General features: G+C 38.3%; 1 protein-coding gene across 2 annotated transcripts in view; it reads right to left on the bottom strand.

The window, feature by feature from the left end:
- Positions 1-22,766, bottom strand: part of RAB2A (RAB2A, member RAS oncogene family) — a 64,433-nt gene that overhangs the window by 22,981 nt on the left and 18,686 nt on the right. For both annotated transcript variants that reach the window (XM_043879176.1, XM_043879177.1), the window contains 3 exons: positions 16,263-16,334; positions 6,690-6,757; positions 377-459 (listed from right to left, as the gene is read on the bottom strand). In XM_043879176.1, the coding sequence (XP_043735111.1) occupies positions 377-459; positions 6,690-6,757; positions 16,263-16,334 (223 nt within the window). The remainder of the gene's footprint in view (positions 1-376; positions 460-6,689; positions 6,758-16,262; positions 16,335-22,766) is intronic.

The raw sequence follows: 22,766 nt of genomic DNA, 5'->3' as shown, positions 1-22,766 counted from the left end.
CTATACAATGAACAGTATACATTCCATTAAAGATTGTTTTTAGCCATATGCAATGAAGAAACAAGAAACAGATTTTAAGTACAGTATCTGGAGTCACAGCTCAATGACTATAGTTCAGTTTAGGAATTAAATGTAACCTCACTTCAGGAAATTCCAATGTATAAATATCATTACCAAACTGATCAACTTGGGATGCTTATTTATATAAGAGAGCAACTCAGTTACAGATTTCTGTAGGAAATTTAAATTTAATTCAAGATACACAAATTTTAAAGGCAAGTAGTCAGGACATAAAGGCAAAGCTATACTTTTACTACTGATACTTGGAAAAATTCTCTGCGTTGCCCACTGAGCAGAACCACTTGCAAGTTCTCACCTTGTAATATCATACACTAGCAAAGCCCCTGCTGCTCCTCTGTAATACGACCGTGTGATGGAACGGAAGGACTCTTGCCCTGCCTGTGAGGAGAGAAGAAAAGTTTGAGAGTTCCCTTTAGTAAACAGCCCTCTGTGTTTCCTTATTATTCACATGTGGAATATATCGACAGGGAGATAATGAGTACATAAAAGGAAAAGAAGAAATCCTAACTTCACCAGTTTTAGGAAAAAGTCACGCAATACCACTACTGCTCAAGTCAACCAGACGCACATGCAATCCACACCCCGCCACCCCCCAAAACAAGACCTCGAAACCTTTTTTGGCAATCCCTGACAACCCAATTTACTGAATGGCTTCACAATACATGAATCATTATTAGAACACAGAATGGACTCCTAGCAACTAAGCTCTGAAGACAAATTTGAAAGGAAGCAAATAACCCAGAGCCTCACATTTGAATTCAATAACCCACTCCCTGGGGCAGCTGTTGACACTAGAATAAATAAAGTCCATTGTAAATAAATGATGAATGACATCTTTACGCCCACCATCTGCTGGTGTAAAGGTTGTTGGAAGGCCAAGGATGCAGATTTTATCAGTTATATCATAAACTGCAGTGAGCTTTCAACAGTGATCAGATGGAATTCTTTGAGCAATCATTTTATTATGAAAAAACAGAAAATGGTTCTGAATTTATGTAATTCTTTTCTCTACACTTAATCAATTTTCTCTGTATTTGATATATAATGCTTGTCAAAAGGCAAGAGGACATAAAGTCATCTTAATACCCACTTGTGAAAACAGACTTCAGAGATACTAGTTAATTTCTCTCTTCTACTAGCGGCATTAATGTTCTGCTTTTTAAGAAAGGGTGGTGTGGGATGTCTTTTGCCTCTGAATTTAAAATTGGGGACAGTTCTTATCGAAAATAACTTTTCATTTTTAATCATTTCAACCTTTGAGAAAAAAAATGGCATGTAAATTAAGTACACAACAAAGTCTGCTTTCACAATTTTTTAATTAAAAATCTACTAGCTCCTTGCATTCTGAGTTCTGATCTTCCAGTGTAAATATTCAGTCCTTCCCACCCTCAGAATGCACATGGACAGCTCGGGTTCTGCCCTGTTCTAGTAGTAATACTCAAGCGCTGTCACTGTGGTTCTTCCTATCCTCCGCCTAGCACTGGGTCTGGCAAACACCAGACATGCAGAGAAAGCCTGCTGAGTGAAAGAATGAATTCTAATGTCTCAGGCAAATGCACAAAACGATTATCACTCCATTCTGATGTCACATCCATACTGATGTCCGCCTAAATGAGTGGACATTAGTAGGTCCTGACATACTAAGATTCAGTAAAAAAGAACTTCTCCCAGTGGAAACTAAAGAATGAGACCTTCTTTTGGTAACTTAAAAATAATTCTGGCAGTATGTCTTGTGAAAAATTAGATACTGAGAAAGCCATCACATAAAAGGGCTGTAAAAACAGCCAACTCGTTTCACAGAATTTGAGGTTAAAACACTAGATACTAGCTGGAAGTAGGAAACTACTTACAATTATTTTTATATAATTTATTGAGACACAGCTTTCAAAAAAAAATTCAAATCCAAGTTCAAAAGGCAAGCCTTATGGGAATTTCCTCTTCAACTGCTTAGTATGGGAAAACGAAGGACTAGATTTTTAAGAGATTTACTTCACCGTGAATGATATATACCAAGGAAGGATTATGTGGTAAACAATACAAAAAAGCTAAGTATCTTATGTGTTCAAGACGAAAATCACGTTTAGAGCTCTTCTACATCCCAAGTCTATACAAAGAGCAAACGTAAAAGTTCTTTAAATGGATCTTGGTGGGATCTTTTGTGGGATGAATTAAAATGAATATAGTTGACCCTTGAACAACATGGTTTTGAACTGTGTGGATCCATTTATATGTGGAGCTTTTTCAATGGAAAATAGTCTGAGGTTAGTTGAATCCACGAACATGGAAGAACCGGGGATAGGAAGAACCATGGAGAAGAAGGGCCAACTATATAACCAGATTTTTGAGCGTGGAGGGTTGGCAACCCTAACCTCACACTGTTCAAGGGTTAACTGTACATTGCTACAGATCATACAGAAGAACTATACTGAGATCTAAAACTTCAGGGTTTATAGTCCAAATAAGAAATAGTAAAACGGAAACAAACTTAGGAAAAGCACATATTTGCATATCACTTCCATTCCTCCTGAATTGTTTTACAAAGAAGAAACATATTGCAATATGGAAATAATGTATATTATGCATCACTTTATACTAAATCCACTGGATCTGGATCCTGCCATAATTACAAAATCAAACAAAAATTCAACCAAAAAAATGACATTCCAAGTGACTGTCATGAATGCAGCTATGCATCTTAAAATCTATGATTACTCTGTAATAAGCAAAGATCAGTATTCAGAAGTTTCTTGAGACCGGACTTGTAGGAACAACATCCCATACTCTGGCCTACTGAACAACTAACTGCAGAAAGCTAGCCCAGTGGTTAATGATCTTGATCATATTAAAGTAAAGTAATCTAGTCTTTAAAAAACACTTTAATGTAAACCTGTCCAAAGTGTGATCAACTGATACTATTTTAAGTGAAAAGAAAATCAATATAGGATATATAGATGTTTTTCATCCTCTTCACTATAAGATGGTGGCTTAAAGAGATCTTAGAAGTTTGAAACTGAACAAGATATAGAATTATTTGTAGAAAGGGATTCCTAATAGCAGCTAAGGATATAAAGATTCCCCCAAATTGGCTTCCCTATGTGCCTTTCTGTTGATAACAATTTCTGTAGTAACCAGTTTGGTAATTTAACAACTCCTCCTCTTCTGTTACCTCCATTAATATACAAGTCTACATGCATCAAACTAGTGTTCAAAAATCTTTACCCTGAATGTAAATCCTAACCTCTTGGGCATCTGATTTCTATTTGTTTCTCTAGAATTTTATATTATTATTCAATAAAAGTCTTATTCATACAGCCATTTTTTTCCTACTGGTATTCTATCCATATTCTGAATATTCCTGCTTCTGTGCCTCTATTTTAACTCTTTGTCTGAAAATTTTTCTCCTCTTTCTACTTCCCCAATATCTATTCCCTCTGAGGACCAGTTCAAGCTCCATAATCCTCTCACAAAGCTAGGAAGCTTGTCCACCACAGCCTATACTTAGCCTTTTCCCCTTCATGTGATCATTTGGGTCTAATACTATTGATTAGATAAAATGAACACACTATTCACATGCTTATCTTTTTTCCTCCTTAGATCTTCTTGAGGGATAGCCCAATTCAGAATACTGAAGTTTATTTATAGCAGACATTCAAATATGTCATCTTCAATGATCCCAAACAGCCAATCAAGTTAGAAAATTAAAAGTTGTGAGAATCAATACTACAGTAATACCTTTTAGTTTGTCAGTCATTTATCTAACAACTCCAGTTACATGGAACACAGCTGAAAGCTAAAAAGAAAAAAGGATTTCTAAGTAGCCAACTAAGCTGTCCAGGGCCCAAACAAGGAATCTCAGGTACTTTACTCAACTTACAAATCTAGACCTGTGATCAAGGACTGCTGTTATCAAGGAAAAAGATTCTGAGGTTTACATGCAAGGGTAAGACTTCTGGTTTGGATGACTGCAAGATTAACAAGAATCACAGTAATTTTTAGGCTGTCTTAGTGTCAACAGCAAGGATGGAGAAAAAGTCAACCAGGACTATTTAATTCTAGGTTTTTTAAGGGAATTTCATATAGAAACTTAAGAAGATTCTGGGAAGAGAAATAAAGGTTGCAAAGATCTAAGAAAGAAGAGATGTTGAATGCTTTGACAAATTTAAGAATATTTACTTTGAAAAAAGACTTCAGAGGATGTAACTGCTGACTTCAGATTCTTTTAACGCTGTCATGTAAGAAAAGCAGATCACGGGAGGTAGACATTAATGTAGAGCGACTTCAAGTAAAGTATGCAAGGCACAATGTATGAAAAACATATTAAAGAACAGTAAGCAGTTTAGTTCACACTACAGTGAAGGATTTGGGTTGCACAAGAATGTTTTATTAGCTAAGGAAGCAAACTGGTTTCTGTAAAACAATCACTTCTGGAAAAGAAGAGAAACTATTAATATAGAAGTAGAAAAGATTTCCTTTTGGTTAGAGATCATTAATTAAAATCTCTAGGAAAGAAGGGAGTTTGTGTATTTTATTTTTCTCTTTTCTGTGCAGTTTTGAAGTTACATTGCTTGAGAGAACATAAATCCAGAAAGTTATGATATGCTACAGGTTGGGGGTGGGGGAAACACTAAGAAATGGTGAATGCATAAATTTGCACTGCAGAAAGAGGAAAAAGAAAGCATAAAAATAGAGTCCCATATATGATTCTCAAACAGAGCAAGACAGAGATTTAGGGTTTCCCATTTTGGGATGACTGTGTGGCATATAGGAAAGATGAGGAAACCTAGGTCTCACGACAGCCTTCAGAAATTCGCTCGGCGTTCTTAAGAATCCAGTCTGTGAGACTGAATATTCTTCAAGATACCTTCTTTCAGTAATGGCTATTAAAGGTGACAGGTGAGACACTAAGACTGTAAGATTAGGAAAAAAAAAAAAGACCGGGGGCATGTGGCAGTAAAATTCCCTGTATTTTCCATTTCATTTACTAGTTTAGAGATATGCTGTTTGTTGTCCTAAACCTTTCGGATTTTCTCAATTGGGGTTCAGCGAAGACTTAAGTCCTAATTGCCCTAAGGCAGTGGTGCTTACAGTGGGATACCTGGACCTCTGGGAGTCCCCAAGACTCCTGAAGGGCCCATGAGGTCCTCCATTCTCCAACTACCTATTTGCGTGAGGTTGTATTCTCTTCATCAGTTCAGTTCGGTTGTTCAGTTGTGTCTGACTCTTTGTGACCCCATGGACTGTAGCATGCCAGGCCTCCCTGTCCATCACCAACTCCTGGAGTTTACTCAGACTCATGTCCATTGAGTCAGTGATGCTGTCCAGTAGCAAACTGGGCACCTACTGACCTGGGGAGTTCATATTTCAGTGTCCTATCTTTTTGCCTTTTCATACTGTTCATGGGGTTCTCAAGGCAAGAATACTGCAGTGGTTTCTATTTCCTTCTCCAGTGGACCACATTTTGCCAGAACTCTCCACCATGACCCATCCGTCTTGGGTGGCCCTACACAGCATGGCTCATAGTTTCATCGAGTTAGACAAGGCTGTGGTCCATGTGATTAGATTGGTTAGTTTTCTGTGACTGTGGTTTTCAGTCTGTCTGCCCTCTGATGGAAAAGGATAAGAGGCTTATGGAAGCTTCCTGATGGGAGAGACTGACTGAGGAGGAAACTGGGTCTTGTTCTGATGGGCGGGGCCATTCTCTTCATAGACTTCAACAAAACAACACACAAAAGACTTGATGCAGAGGGCGACACAAGAATCCAGCTGTCTTCTACTAAGCAGAGTGTAAAGACAATTTTCAAAATGTAACAAAATGACACTCTTCACACTGGAAAATAGATTTTTGTCTTGGGAAAATGGTCAATTTCCATAAAAATTGCATTTTTTACTCTAATATACAATGAGTTTATCAGGGTTATTCTACAATCAATCAATAATGAACTGTTTAATAAGTTTCTCAGCCTTAAACTCTAGTGATAGTGATAGCTATAAGCCACATAAGCAAAGGCTCTTTGAGGTCTCTACATATCAATTGTATACAATGAAGTACTTCTCTTTTATGCAGAAGATGGGAAAATAAAGAAAATACTCATGCAAATAACTTTCCGTGGTTCAGATGAGAAACTGCCATTAAAAACTATGTGACAGGATATTGAACTTGCATTCGATGAATGTAAACGACAGGATTGGGAGCAAGGTAGCATCAAGTGCTCAGGACTAAATCCTATTTTTAGAATAAACCAATAAACTATCACATCAAGTGACTCTAAGGTACTGACATTCATATATTTTAATTCACATGTATACTTTAGACAGTATACTGCTTGTTTTTCTTAAAAACACAGTTTCTGAAGCATTTCTATTTGGATCCCATAGCCTGAGCATTTGCTCAAATATGTTCCCCTACACCTGACACCTAGGGTACCGCTGTTGAAAATATTGCATGATAAAAATGAATCTTTTCTGTTACCACATTTTATGTCATGGTTGCAGGTGTCTAACAAACCATAACAGTCATAAAATAACATTAAAACTGAACAAACACACAACAATGTACTTTTATAAAATGACTTTACTGAGGTCATACAAGGTATCTGCGCTATACTTACCGTATCCCATATCTGAAGTTTTATCTGTTTTCCATCAATAGTTATCATTCGAGCACCAAACTCAACACCTGAATAGAACAGAAAGTGTTTTGTTAGGCAAATTAGTGGGAATATATTTCACATTTAAGGATTTTTTTTTAAAAAGGGTATTTCTAGGACATGCTATGCCAAATGATACACAGATTAATAAATACATCTTCCATCCTTAGAAAATGTATAAGTTAAGGCAGAGGTATTCATAAGACATAGGCTAAGAATATAATTAAACACTAAGATATCTGAGTCTTGTGTAGTCAAGACACCAACTGTGGCCTTCATGTTTTGCAGGCTCAATAATATTAAAAATAATTAGACATGAGATTCAAGAACCAATTTCTTAAAAACTATTAATGTGGTTTAACAATCACTAAAATGGATAGATGAATTTCAACAGCATAGTCTTAGTTCCATCACGGGTTATCAACCAGGAAAGAAATCTCCAAGTTCATTCACTAGAGATGACACTGTTTAAACATATTTTCAGACATCGCACCATGAATAAATACACACAGAACCATACAGTTTTATATAAATGGGAACACACAAATGCTGTCCTGAAATTTGCTTTTCAGTCACTATGTCATAAACATTCCATACCACGAAGTACTTTTACAATAAAAAAATTATATAAAACTATACCATTATTTTTAATGGCTACATAATAGTCCTGTGTGTTATGTATCTTTAGATATACATGCATTTTATTAAGTTGGTACTCTATTGCTACAAATTTTGGTTGTTTTCAAATCTTCACTAAGTAGTTAATGCTGAAATGAATTTTTTGCATATATTTTTCAACTTATGATGATGAGTTTTGGCAAATTACAGGAGACAGGACTGCAGGTTAAGGGAATACAAACTTTACACTTATCAGCTTACTACTTTGGCTTTTTTCCTTGCATTTACCATCTTTTGAAAATACGCATTCAATCATCAAAATAGGAGGAGGAGAAAAAGAGGAGCTAATTTCAGAAGAGCAAACAGCTGTGAAGGAGACTCTGCAAGAAGTCTATCACTTACATTACACCAAATCATTACTGCTTGGAGTGTGTTCTTTCAGTATTTAGATCAGAGTCAGGGTGACGGGGAGACACACATGGTCCCCAGAAACCAGATGTCATCCTGGCAGAAAAGCAGCTTTTAGTTGCCCAGGGAAGGGCACGCTGCCCAGTGCCAGAATTTCATTTCAGCATCTCCTATAATTCCCCCAACTGTGATCAGGAAGGTGAGATAGAAAGGTGATTTACCCTTCCAGGATATGTAACTTGATTGAGTTTTTATTCTGTATTTTATTATTTATTCCATATTAAGTGCAAAGTCAATACAAAGAAACTAATGGTATGTTTCTCAGACTCAGAAATACAGGAAAGGCACAGAGAAAAGACCTAGGAGTCAGGATATACTAGAAAGAAAAATGCAAAACTGTACAATTAACCTCATATAAAACCACTACAGTGTTTACACATCTACCTATCTATATTCATATAGTCATATACCATCTATGCCACAGGATGGGGGGATACCCAAAACAACAATCCACCAGCTCACTCAGTGACATGAAAATGAGTGGCTGAGGAAAGAAACTAGTGGCTAAGGATGGTACAAATGCTCTTTGAAATGCCCACTATTTAAAAGTTATGTCCTAAAGCACAAAATTCTACAGATAGCAAGATAGTTGACAAAATGGAAGCCTTTTCATCAATCTATTGTAGCCACAGAGAGAAATCCTGTTTTTCCTCCCACTGTCATATAAAGGCTTTTAACCACAATCCAAAAACATCTGCATTGCTCAATGGGATTCAAGATTTCTTAAATCCAATACATAATGTCAAATTTGACGAAAAAAACAATGGCAAATTTGAAACAGACCCTTGACTGACACCATGGATGGGTAGGCAAGGCAATCAAGGACCAGCACCCTGAGCAGAGGGATGAAGGTACTCAAACTGACTGGCAACCATTCCATCCTTTGACAGGAGGATGGCTGTTATGGTTTCTGCTTTCCAGCCTCTTAGGATGCTTCACTCCTGCCCATTTCCAAGTCCACGTCCCCACCCTCTTGTGGATTCTATATAAAACTCCAGACACTCTAACACATCCCTTTGCTTAACTTAACCCACAGTTGAGTTTTGGCATATTTAGCCCTTTATTCAAAGTATATATACACAGAGACTACTGACACTTAAAAAGTCTTCAAAGATTTTGCCTATAAAAACACACCTAATTTTATTTATTTTTTCCATTTATTTTTATTAGTTGGAGGCTAATTACTTTACAACATTGTAGTGGTTTTTGTCATACATTGACATGAATCAGCCATGGATTTACATGTATTCCCCATCCTGATCCCCCCTCCCACCTCCCTCTCCACCCGATTCCTCTGGGTCTTCCCAGTGCACCAGCCCTGAGCACTTGTCTCATGCATCCAGCCTGGGCTGGTGATCTGTTTCACCATAGATAGTATACATGTTTCAATGCTGTTCTCTTGAAGCATCCCACCCTCGCCTTCTCCCACAGAGTCCAAAAGTCTGTTCTGTACATCTGTGTCTCTTTTTCTGTTTTGCATATAGGGTTATCGTTACCATCTTCCTAAATTCCATATATATGCGTTAGTATATTGTATTGGTCTTTATCTTTCTGGCTTACTTCACCCTGTATAATGGACTCCAGTTTCATCCATCTCATTAGAACTGATTCAGATGAATTCTTTTTAATGGCTGAGTAATATTCCATGGTGTATATGTACCACAGCTTCCTTATCCATTCATCTGCTGATGGGCATCTAGGTTGCTTCCATGTCCTGGCTATTATAAACAGTGCTGCGATGAACATTGGGGTGCACGTGTCTCTTTCAGATCTGGTTTCCTCAGTGTGTATGCCCAGAAGTGGGATTGCTGGGTCATATGGCAGTTCTATTTCCAGTTTTTTAAGGAATCTCCACACTGTTCTCCATAGCGGCTGTATTAGTCTGCATTCCCACCAACAGTGTAAGAGGGTTCCCTTTTCTCCACACCCTCTCCAGCATTTATTGCTTGTAGACTTCTGGATAGCAGCCATCCTAACTGGTGTGTAATGGTACCTCATTGTGGAAAAACACACCTAATTTTAAAACCATGTTATATGAAAATCAAGACTGTTTCTAAAGCAGGAAAATACAGAAAGATTGCCATTTTAACTTCACTTATTAATAGAGTCAGGACAGAAAACAAAAACAAGAGGCCAAGAAACTAGTTTTAAAAGGCTACTACTATATTATCCAGGAATGAGATAAAAAACTGACAAGCACAGTTGATTACTGAAAAACTATGATTTCTGTTTTCCTATCAAGTGAAACAGAAACAAAGAAGTCAATTTTAGCTTCAAAAACAACTCTTCCCAATTTACCTTCTCATAACTGGGTTCATTCAGTGCAGGCTTTACCTTTGTATTCTATGTGGTAAAAGAAAATGCTGAAAGCTGAAGTGTCCTAGAAGTTTTAGAAACAAGCAAAAACCCCAAACCTTACACATCTCCTCTGGACTGTAAAAATTTTAAATCATTTTAGTTAAGTATATATTTGTACATGTGTATGGGTATGTATATGCTTAAGAAGCTTATTTAGAAAGTTTTATTTCTTTTTTATGAGATAAACCATCATCCCCTACGCCCCTGAGCCTCTCTTCCCAGATACATTTTCAATTAACAGCCAATTCTGGCTGCCAGAGAAATTATCTGTGGAGCCAAAGGCCAGGCCTCATTTACCTGACACTGTCAGGGAGTGATGCTTATTTTTTCAGATGTTACTCACTTCCAACCTTCCAGGACAAAACACTCTGAGCGTAAATACACACTTTCTAAATTACCTCTGGATCGTGATTATCCTTGTAGAGTAAGTGCTTGCATCCTTGCATAGTAAACATTTATTTAGTATTTAACAACTGATACCAACTAATTGTGTGACCCTGAGCAAGTTACTGTATCTCTTCTGTTTTAGTTTTTATTTGTAAATGATATTAATGATACCATTAGTCATTAATACCCATCTCATAAAATTTCTTCAAGATTAAGAGTTATTACATATGTGGAATCTAAGAAATGATACAAATGAACTTATTTATAAAAATGAAAATATAGGCACAGAAAACAAACTTTCGGTCATCAAAGGGGATGGGGGCGTAGACATAAATTAGGAGTCTGGGATAAACACAGACACACTACTATATATAATATAGGTAAACAACAAAGACCTACTGTATAGTACAGTACTCAAGATCTTGTAATAACCTATAATGGAAAAGAATCTGAAAAAGAACATATATATGTATATATGTAAAACTGGTTCACTTTGCTGTACATTTGAAACATAACACTGTAAATTAATTTACATTGTTACATTAATTTAATTAGTGTTAATTAATTAATGTTAAATTAATTTACATTAATTACATTAATAAACATTGTAAACTTCAATTTAAAATAAAGTTACCACATGCCTTAGTTACCATATACTTATTGCCTGGCACACAGTAAGTATTTTGTATGGATCCATTATTATTTCATACTATACTCCAAGATTTCTAACTAATGATGACACGTCACTCATGAGGTGACTACTGATGACAGCCCCAATGAAACAGGACCCCCTGCCAGAGCCAGGGCACGTGGAGGTGCAGAGGCAGAATGAGGCTCCTTCCCTGAGATGGTGCTGCCAACCAGACAGCAGGATGGTATCAAGTTAACAGCCATAAGGAGCCCTCCTTAGACCGTCTTGAGAAAAAAAAGGATCTAGATCTACTCCTGGAACTTAGAAACTGCAGAGGTTCAAAACAGAGACTGGTGGGGAAGAAGGCTGATACTCCTAGAAACAACACTATAGATACTAGCAAAAACAAAAGGTATAGATATTAGCTAAGAAAAAATTATGACTTACAGATAAGGCCAAAATGTCTACCTAGAACATGCAAAATAATTAAACAATAGTCATGGTGGGAAAAACCTGTTTGCAATAGCAACAAAATCCATAAAATACAAAAATAATGTAAAAGCACAAGACCTTATGTAAAACTTCACTGAAGAGCATTTTAAAAGCCAGAATAAAAGAAAACATCTTATGTGTATAAATAGCTAATTTTAATACAGTAAAAACATAAATTGTCTCCAAACTAGTCCATAAATTTAATATATTTCCTACCAAATTTTAAAAGCCTCACTAAAAATTTTGCAATTTGGCAAACAGACTAAAGTTCAACTGGAGAACAAATATACAAAAATAATTAAGAAAATTCAGAAAATTTTTTAGAAATTTAGAAAATGTTTAGAAAAGGAAAAACGTCAATCACACATTAAATATCTAGAAAGTGACTGTAAATGCCAGTATGATACTGCCTCGTAAAATAGAAAAAAGAAGGAAGAGAAAGTCCCCAAACAGGCTGACATACATACAGAGATTTAGCAGATAACAAAGGCTAAACCAAATAGGAAAGAAAGAATGGCTGATTCAATTAATGGTGTGGGGCCACAAGTTATGTAGGGATTAAAGAAAATAACCTACATGACCATATACCAGATGAAGTATAAATTTATAGTATGAGAATATTTTAAAGAATACGCATATAATTCATATACGTGAAAGGGCATCCCTTTCTTAGTAAGACTTGAAAGTCATAACAAAAAGCATCAATGAACTTGACTAAAGAAAACTAGTAGTAGAGAGGGCAAAGATAAAAACACATAATTCAAAGAAAAGACACAGAAGTGTTTCTCAAACATATTTTAAAAAGTTCAGCCGCACTAAAAACTAAAGAGTTGAAAAGTCAAATAGCAACTTTTCTCCCTCCAATTCACAAATATTAAAGCCATTCATAAGCTGCAGTCACAGCAAAGAACAGGTACTTTAGGACATCCGTGGAGGAAAAGCAAATGAGAACAGCTTTGTATGTGTGTTTATGATATATTTAAAAACTCTAGAAGGTGATACACATACCAAACTCTTCACAGTGGTTGTGGAGGGCCAAAGGCAAGTTTACATGGGGAATTTAACCTTCTTTGGATTTTTACAGTGTTTTCATAACAATCACAACCTGTCAGGAAAATATCTTTATGTTCTAAGATCAGGAAAATGGTCTTTGTTAGATCTGAACCAGATGTTCACAAGGTCTTTTCAGCTATCTTCCTAGTTCTTGGCAATGACATTCTAAATAACTTCATCAGAAAATTGAACCCCAAATAAATGAGGCATAGTTTTAATTGGTCTCTTGTGGGGCACCTGATATGGGAAACGATACCACCTTTTCCCCAAGAGTATCCTTTCACTTTCAGTAGTCACTTCTTAGAGGCTGACGGTTTAAAGTGAGGGAGAGAGGAAGCAAGGTGTAATGAACATGTAAATGGCCTAGCTTCTGGATCAGTATTTGTCAAACTGTCCACTCGTAGGTAGTAAAATAAACACAGTGGGAATGAGTGGGCTATAACTAAGAGGAGGGACAAAGCAGCAGAGGGTGTACACAGGAGTAATTATAATGACATAACTATAAGGCTTAGAATTAAAGCTGGGTAAGGGGAGAAGTAAGAAAGCAAGAGGGGTGAGAGTACAAAGATGGCGGAATCAATGGATTTTACATCTGATGGGGTAAATAAACTTTTAGCGTTAAGAACTAGAAGGTGTGTGAGCTCAAAGGACAGCAGGGGTGGTCAGATAGCCAGTCACAAGAATCCAAGACTCTGGAGTAGTTCCAGACGCTGTTGACAGAAAGGTCCTGGGCAAGACTGTGCGGGCAAGGAGCTCAGTGGAAGCAGGATCACAGAAGAAGCGCAAGTAAAGGAAGTGAGGGGCCAGGATGTGTGCGGGCGTGTGCACAGGGTCCACAATATGAAGCCTATTTCCACCTGGGGAACCCACACACATATTCACAAAAGCCATTGGTCCAGTGATTCTCAGCCTTTAATGCTCATGTGAATCACCTAGAGACCCTGTTGAGATGCAGAATGGGAGCCAGTAGATCCTGTAACCGGAGAAGGCAATGGCACCCCACTCCAGTACTCTTGCCTGGAAAATCCCATGGATGGAGGAGCCTGGTGGGCTGCAGTCCATCGGGTCGCTAAGAGTCGGACATGACTGAGCGACCTCACTTTCACTTTTCACTTCCCCGAATTGGAGAAGGAAATGGCAATCCACTCCAGTGTTCCTGCCTGGAGAATCCCAGGGACGGGGTAGCCTGGTGGGCTGACGTCTATGGGGTTGCACAGAGTCGGGTACAACTGAAGTGACTTAGCAGCAGCAGCAGCAGATCCTGTAACAACCCTCACACAATGCTGATGCTGCTGGTCCAGAGGAACAGCCCCTGAGCCACCCTCTGCATGGCAAGGCTGGGGTCTGGATCCTCAGTGAAATTGTGCCCAGGAAGTTTTTTACAGATGGCTCTTTGATTCCCAGCATAACAATTCTCACTGAGATAGCAGTCAAAGGGTAAGGAACATTTTATATAGTCTTCCCTTGCCTTTTATTTGCCCTTTGCTAGCAGTTAATAATTCTTCATCACGACCCAACCTTAACCTTGTCACCTTTCTCTATTCATCAAGCAAAAGTAAGTATGCAACAGAATCAAGACACTGCCTCATGCCTACTTTAGCAATCATTCTACACTCCTAGAAAAAGTATGTACTAAGGACCTTCTAAATTATTTCTATGTCAGAAAAATAAATTCTTGTGATGGGTGTCATGAGTATAGTAGTTGGTGTCCAACCAGAAAAACAGAAACCATACTTAAGTATTGAAAACAGAGGGGATTTAAAGTAGGGAACTGGTTATGTTGAAGGCAGGGCTGAGAAACCCAAGGAGCAGAAGGTAAGGCAACCCAGAGATCAGGAACAGCCGGAAGCTGCTGCTGTCCCCAAACTGGGGGGCAGAGAGAGAAACCAGGATTTCCAGAGCCCAGGAACCAGACCACCAGTGACCCTGACAGGCAGGGACTTGTACTGAAGCCATGGAGGACACACAGTAAACCCTGGCAGAAAGGGGAGAAGACCCTCAGCTTCTTTCTGCTTTTCTCCTCCGAACTCCCAGGGCCTCCCATCAGCGAGCCCAGAGGAAAGCCGGCCAGTGCGGTTACATGAGTTAAGGTTTGCTGAGAACTCCCTCTGATCTACTTCCCCATCTCTCTTCACAGCAGAGCCTGTCCTCTGACAGCAGCGAGGCTCAGGCCTATCCTCCCTACTGGGTGTGCTTCAACGAAAAGGAAGACACTTTTGACAGTACCCTATAAAAAAAACAACATGTCTCGGGACCGAGTCATGCCTAAGAGGTGGCCTCAAGGTGCAGACCTATTAAAGAGCAGATCCCTACAAAAAAGGAGCTCCCCCAAGTTAAAATGCATCATGAGAACCAGCATGAAAGAGCAGCACCTGTCTTACCCATCATCAGCAGACATAATTAAAACTACCAAGATGAAAATGGAATCTGCATGTTCTTACTGTAAGTAGCCAGTGAGGAAAGATGTTTAATACATGCACAAATACATTAGGCTTGGCTGAATACCATCAACTGATCTAATAATCTGATTTATAAACTCTATCTTCAATTTGGTACTTTAAAAATACACAGGACATGAGAATCAACTTGTTAGGAATAGTGAGTTAATGACACCTATAGAAAATAAGCAGTCACTGGCTGAAAATACACATTAAGCTATTAGTTCTTAAGTTTAACTAGATTTCCAATTACCTTATTTATACATGGTTGACTAATCTCTATTGCAGCCATAGAAGAAGAAATCTAGATTCTTTAGCTTTCGGGGTGTAATTTTTTAAAACAGATTAAGGACCCTGAAATAGCACACTTACTTAAAGTTTTTAGTTTTTCACTTAATTTTATACTTGTGCATATTAATGAATAATATCACTAAAAACAACCAGTAGAGCTAACAGTAATAATAGCTAAAATTTGTTGACCATCTCTTACCAGGAACTCTCATTTATTCTTCACAATTGAGGAAACTACAAAATGCTTGATGGTAGTTTTTCTGGATTAATAATTACAGGCTGGCCTGGAGCACTTACCACACTGTTAGGCACTGTTTCAATGCATCACATTTACTTACTCACTCACTGTTCGTAACGATTTTGTGAGATGGTCCTACTACTTTTCTCATTTTACAAACAAAGAAACTGAGGCATGGAGTGGGGAAGGGGTGTGTCCGGCTAGTGGCAGAGCCCTGATCCGAACTCCAACAAAACGGTCCACGGTCTCTGCTCTTACCCACCCCTGTCTTGAGATACACTGAGATATACTATCTCTCAATCTTCTGTTTCATCATTAAATACAATCAAGATCAAGTATGACTGTCTGCTGCATTCCAACCACTCTTACAGAGTGGTGTAATATCATTTTTACTGCAGATACAGATATTTTAAACCCAGTTGTGGAGACTAAACTCCAGTACAGCAACAGGTCTAGTTTCACTGACTTCTGACTCCTCACTAGCGCAATGAGCCCTCTAGCATATTCCATGTCCACTACCCCAAACTTGTGAGTGTGTCTCATCTCTTTGTAACACTTACCAATAGTAAGGTCATGCACTGGCTGAAACCTCTTGTCTGTAAACTGTAGCAATAAGCATGATTTACCAACACCTGAAAGTTAAAAGAAAAAAAAAATTAAGAGGAAAATTCACAGAAATTAAGAAATACTTCATAAAAGCACTTAGAAGAGAGACATTCAGGGTTCCCAGTGCTCTGAGAGCAACGTGCCATGCTTTCTCAGTGCTATACCACTGATGTGAGTGAAAGGTGGTGACCAATCCAAAACCTCCTTTTCATCCTTCATGCTCATTCCAGCATTTCAGCTTGGAAGATGGGAGTGGCAGGAACCTCCAGCAGACAACCAAGCGGCCTCCACCACAGAGCTCATGCGGTCAAGGGTTCCTGCACTCCTGCTTTTTCTGCAGTAATGAAATTTAAAAAACACAGTGCTTTCCTCTTTTTATAGTTTATTTTACCTTGGTCTCAAAAAACAAATAAAGAAACAAGAAATAAGTGTCTGGGATCTACTTTAGTGGGAAAAACTGCTTGTTTTATCTTCTGGCTGATTCACTTTGAAAGTGAAAGTCGCTCAGTTGGGTCCAACTCTTGACGACCCCATGGACTATACAGTCCATGGAATTCTCCAGGCCAGAATAATGGAGTGAGTGGCCTTTCCCTTCTCCAGGGGATCTTCCCAATCCAGGTCTCCCGCATTACAGGTGGATAGATTCTTTACCAGCTGAGCCACTAGGGAAGCATTGATTCACTTTGGAATCGACTTTAATCTGAATGGCATTCCTTCACTCTTATCATTGAAGTCTTGAATAACTTCCCAATTTTCAAGTTAAAGGCAAAATTTCTATATACATCCTACTTGCCCTCTGAGGAGAACTGAATATTGAATACCACACCACTTCCTACTCATTTTCAGGCCCATAACCTTCAGTTCAGTTCAGTTCAGTCACTCAGTCGTGTCCAATTCTTTGCGACCCCATGAATCACAGCACGCCAGGCCTCCCTGTCCATCACCAACTCCCGGAGTTTACTCAAACTCATGTCCATCGAGTTGGTGATGCCATCCAGCCATCTCATCCTCTGTTGTCCCCTTCTCCTCCTGCCCCCAGTTCCTCCCCATAACCTTACAGGAGACCAAATCTGCTTACTTGGTAGCATCGTGCACTTATGAAACACAAAGGCAGTCATCATTCATTCATCCATTCACTTATTCAAAAAGTCTCTGCTGAATGCCATCACATGGAAAATGATACGCTTGTTTCCTTACAATCTAGCACAGGGAGAGAAATTAAGCAGAACAAATGCCCAAATAATCTGTATGAACTGTAACTTAAAATAATTGTAAGTGCCATCTGAAGCAAGAAAATAAAGTACCATGAAGAAGAGTAACAGAACAGACTTCGTTTAGACTGAAGGGCTGAAGAAGGTCTTTCCTAAGTGACACAAACTGAACAGTTCAATGTCTTCTAGGTTATTCACTCAAATGAGAGAAGGACAATGAATACCTTGTCACTTGCTACCTGTCTTAAGGCAGAGAGAAGTCACTCAATAATTTTGCTGAATGACTGGCCCTAGTGTCAAGTGTCAAAATGAACAGTAACAAATCAAAGACAAATTCTGTGTGTGTGTGTATATATATAGTGCTTTTTTTTCTTTTTTAACTTTTGTTTCTTTTTTAAAAAGTTTTGGCCTTATGGGGCAGCATATGAGATACCAGTTCCCCTTGCGGTGGAAGCATGAATTCTTAACCACTGGACCACCAGAGAAGTTCCCCACATGGCTGTGTTTTAGGAAGTATTTTATTTGTTCAAAGTTTTTTGAACGTTTTAAGATTCTAGTTAACTGAATATAAGTTGGAATTTCAAAACATTTGACTTTTTTTCTCTTGTATTCTCTTTTATATTACAAAAGGCACAAACCCATTAGATTTCTAATACCCCTTCAACAGCCTTGCAGGTCTAGGAGAGAAAGGAAAATTACTATTTATTAAGTGTTAAAGTACAAAATAGGTGAGCAACTGAGATATGAATCTTCCGTTCTGCTTTTAAAAAGAGACTTTAAAAGTAGTTTTAGGTTCACAGTGAAACTGAGCAGGAAGTACAGCAAGTCCTCATAGCCTCCCTCCCCACGGGACACAGCCCCTTTCACCACCAGCCTCCTGCACCAGAGCTGTAACACTTGTCACAACTGATGAACCTGCCCTGACCTACCATCACTCAAAGTCCACAGTTCATATCTAGGTTCATTCTCGGTGTTCTCCATCCTATGGATTTTACAAATGTATCATGTATCCACTGTTACAGTGTCACACAGAGTACTTTCACTGCCCTAAAAATCCCCAATGCTCCATCAGTCCTGCCCCCTCACCACTCATCTTTTTACTGCTCCGTAGTTCTGCCTCTCTCTGACTGTCACGCAGCTGGAATCATAGGGTATGTAGCTTTTCCAGATTGGCCTCTTTCACTTAGCAATATGCACTTAAGATTCTTCTTTTTTCTTCATTTCTATTTTTAGCATTCAAAATTTCCCCATATGGTAGAGAAAAAAGTTATAATTAGAAATTACAGATCTTATTACTGAGGGACCTCAAGAATCATCTCACAGTCTGGTAATTACTTCAGTGATACAAGAACCTGAAACCCTCTTCTTATCTCACAACAGAGTATGGATTGCTCTGGTAATAGCAATACCACTTACTCTGACCAAGTACTGACTTCATTTTCAAGATACCATATTCTTAGGGAAAAAAAAAAAAAAGATACCATATTCTTTCTTCAGATAATCAAAGTATCTTTCAAAGCAGAGAATATATCCAAGTGCCACTATGGTGTTTCCCAGGTCTCCTTAGTCACCTACCTATTTGTCAGGATCAGTTAAGTTTACAGATAGCTTATCTTATTCAATATATGCTGACTTATACTATTTTAATTCTGGATAAAATACTTGGGGTTTCTGGCTCACAATCACGAACACTTTTCCAAATTGCCAAATTGAATTGGTTAGGCTTTTTCTCAGTCCTCAATTTATTTGACCCAGAAACATGATCTGTTTGTGCCATCAAATATTTCTATATAATTTATCTACCTACAACCTCCTTGAAAATGACGATTTCTGGCTTTTTCAGGCTATAATCATCTCCTTGGTCCCTTAATTCTGTGACAACTGCTCCTCTTCTTAAATACTGGAGGTTTCACCACCATTTCATCTTTGGTTATCTTTTCTCTTCAGCTGACAGAACTAACTCAGTCCTCTAGCCCCAACATACATCTATAAATTAGTGATTACCAAACCCATCTCTCTAGCCACCATCTTAATTAATTTCATTCTCATTATATCCAACTGCCTTCTGAACATGTCCACTTTAACTCTTTCAGGCTGGGAATGAAAACTTGTAAAACCTAATCCATTCCGTTTCATGTTCCTGCCTACCATTCTTCCAACAACTCAAGAGTCACCTTCAGTATTTCTTTATCTCTGAAGTTGGTTCCCAATGGATCACATCAACAAGAAAATCACTTAATTCCTTTTCTTCCTACAGCTAATGGCTCACCAATCTCATCAGTTCTCTCAGAAATACCTTGAATTCCATGCTTTCCCCTCTTAATCCTCAATGCTCCAATAAGGCTCCAATGGCTCTCAATAAGACATGGTCTTTCTGCCTTCCACCTTTGCCTCAAATCTATTTGTATAAACCTCTGAAAATTTTTGGTAAAATGCACATATATAAAATTTAAGCCCTCCAAAATACTAAACAACATTCTTTGAGAAATTGTTATCCCAACAGATCATATTCTCACACCACAGTCTAGAAAGCCTGTGGTTAAGCACAACACATCACCTTCTGTCCTCTGAGGTGACACCACATTCTTTCTCTGGCATCTCGCACCAAGGAACTTGTCACTTCTTGGCAACTCTAAACTCATGCTTAGAGATTCCAAAGCTTTCTTCACTAAAGCACTCCTGCTCCAAAGATGCTATCAATCCCCATGCATAACTAATATGGGGATTGGTTCCTTGGGTTTCCATAGTATTTCCTTTATGCCTCAAAAGCCTGGTTAGAATCCTAACTCTGTCACTTACTAGCTGTAACATGGGGCAAGGAAACTGAACTTTCTGAACTTCAAAATTCTATCTATAAAATTGGGGAAATTCCTATACTTTCTTTGGTGCACTGTTGTAAGAATCAGATGAAATAAATATAAAAGGGCTCCTGAACAGTAAGAGTTACCTGGGTCCAGTTTATAAACCTTCTCTGAGCTATATATTTAGGACATGTGCCTTTTTCTATAAGCACAATATACTTCAATAAAAATGAAAACACTGTGATGGTCTTTCTGATGCATCAACTTGACTAGGCCCCTTCCAATTCCTGGGTGCTGTTGTGAAGCCATTTGGTAAGATGTAATTAAATTATAAGTCCACCCTCAGTTTCATAATGGTGTAAGTTTCATTCTTTTGTATGTGGCTGTGCAGTCTTCCCAACATCATTTAATGAAGACTGTCCTTTCCCCACCGTATACTCTGGGCTCTCTTGTCATAAATTAACTGACCACATATGTATGGATTTACCTCTGGGTTCTTTACTCTGTTCCACTGATCTATGTCTATGTTGATACTAATACCATACTGTTTTGAGTACAACAGCTTTCTAAGATAGCTTGAACTCAGGAAGCATGGTGCCTCCAAATCTGTTCTTCTCTCTAAAGATTGCGGTAGCTTCTCAACCACTCTTTAACAGATCCTGCTGCACTTAACAGTTGTTAAGAGTTTCTACTGTGAAGTCCCCTTACCTTCTTCCTTTACTCAGGGTCCAATACACTGTCCTCAGCAGGCCTAAGTGCTGTGGTGAGAACTGACTACCTGATTACCACATCAATGCCAAACAATTATAAGTGACACTCATTAAAAATGCAGATTCCTAAAACCTCGCTCCAGAGAGTCTGATTCAGTCTTTGGTTAGGCCCAAGAATCTAATTAATAAACCTCCAGTGATGTTTTTAGGCAATGGAGCCTTCTCCACAAGGAGTATTGGTATAAGTGCTAGGGTATTCTACTGAAGTTTATTTTTCTAGTCCTAAACCAACTTCCACCAATTTCAAGATAATTTTAAGAAACTGATGATTGCTCCATTTTAAAAATCATAAGACAGTTTAAAATATGTGGGGAAAGCAAAGATCCAAAGTTTCATCCAACTTTTATCCTGAAATCATAGCTACACACTGTCATCTACAATGTTGGGTCCTCAAAAGCACAATGAACCAGATGGTCTATAAATGAATGACCTGTCTTCATGACTGAAAGTAATGCACTGAAGAACTCTATGTTTTAAAGTCATAGCAAAGAACTGACAGACCTCAAACACAGATGATGCAGAGAGGTGGCAATTTGGTGTAAATATTTGTGGCTTATTTTGCAAAGAGAAAATTTTATTCTTCATGCTCACATTCCAAACCAAGAAACCCATGAAACATGAAAAAACAATGAGGTCTGCTCCTTTCAATAGAAAATTAATAAACTCAGCAAGATACATTAAAAAGAATACAAGGTTTATAGTTGTGACACCAGTGTTCATCTGTATTATTTCATAACTTGTAACCTCAGACAAAATTCATTATAGAAACTAAGCTCCATTTCCACATCTGTAAAATGGGAAAAAGAAAAACATGGCATTTCTACTTCAAAGGAACATCATAAGGTTCAAATTCAAAAATTTTGAGTTTTGCATATTCAAAATTTTTAATGAATACATTAAAGGATTCTTCAAGATGAATACAGTTGAGGAGCAAAATCTCCAACCAAACTGATCTGACCTTGAGTTCACATTTTTAACTACCTAGTTCCTACAACTGAAGAAAATACTCACAATCTATAATTGTCTTTTAAATAAAATGACTTCAGAGTTGTTTTCACGCTGCTGGTTTCCCACACATCATCCCCCTTGCATCTGAGACAGCAATCCTCTCATTTATTGCGATTAGATACTGATCTGGTGCTGACTGGAGTGGGTTAAAGGAGACACGTCCAAGTCCCAACTCCTGGAACTTCTGAATGTGACCTAACTTGGAAAAATATCTTTGCAGGTATAATTAAGGATTCTGAGATGTGATCAGCCTGGATTCAGGTTGGGCCTAATTCCAGCGATAAATGGATGCACAGGGGAGAAGGCTGTCTGAAGACAAAGGAGGAGACTGGACTTGTGCTGCCACAGACCCAGGAGCCCCCAGAGCCACCAGAAGCTGGAAGAGCAGCAAGGATCTTCCTTGGAGCCTTCAGAGGAAGCACAGCCCTGCCCATCCCTGGATTTTGGACTGCTGGCCTCCAGAACTGAGAGAGAATAGGTTTTTGTTGTTCTGAGCCCTAAGACAAGTTTCTTAAAATTATTAAGCAGCCCAAGAAAACCTACAAAAATGCACTTGTGAGGAACAATTTTCCTCCCTCCCTTTCCTTGGACTCATTGGTCTCTCAGTCTTGTTGACTCTGTCTCTAATAATTCCTACAGTAATCAGTAAAAAATAAAGAGACTCAAAC

Source organism: Cervus elaphus, chromosome 21 (genome assembly GCF_910594005.1).
Source record: "Cervus elaphus chromosome 21, mCerEla1.1, whole genome shotgun sequence".
In the NCBI taxonomy this organism is placed as follows: domain Eukaryota; kingdom Metazoa; phylum Chordata; class Mammalia; order Artiodactyla; family Cervidae; genus Cervus; species Cervus elaphus.
Note: the sequence above shows the minus strand (reverse complement) of the source record. Positions and strands in the feature narration are given on the sequence as shown.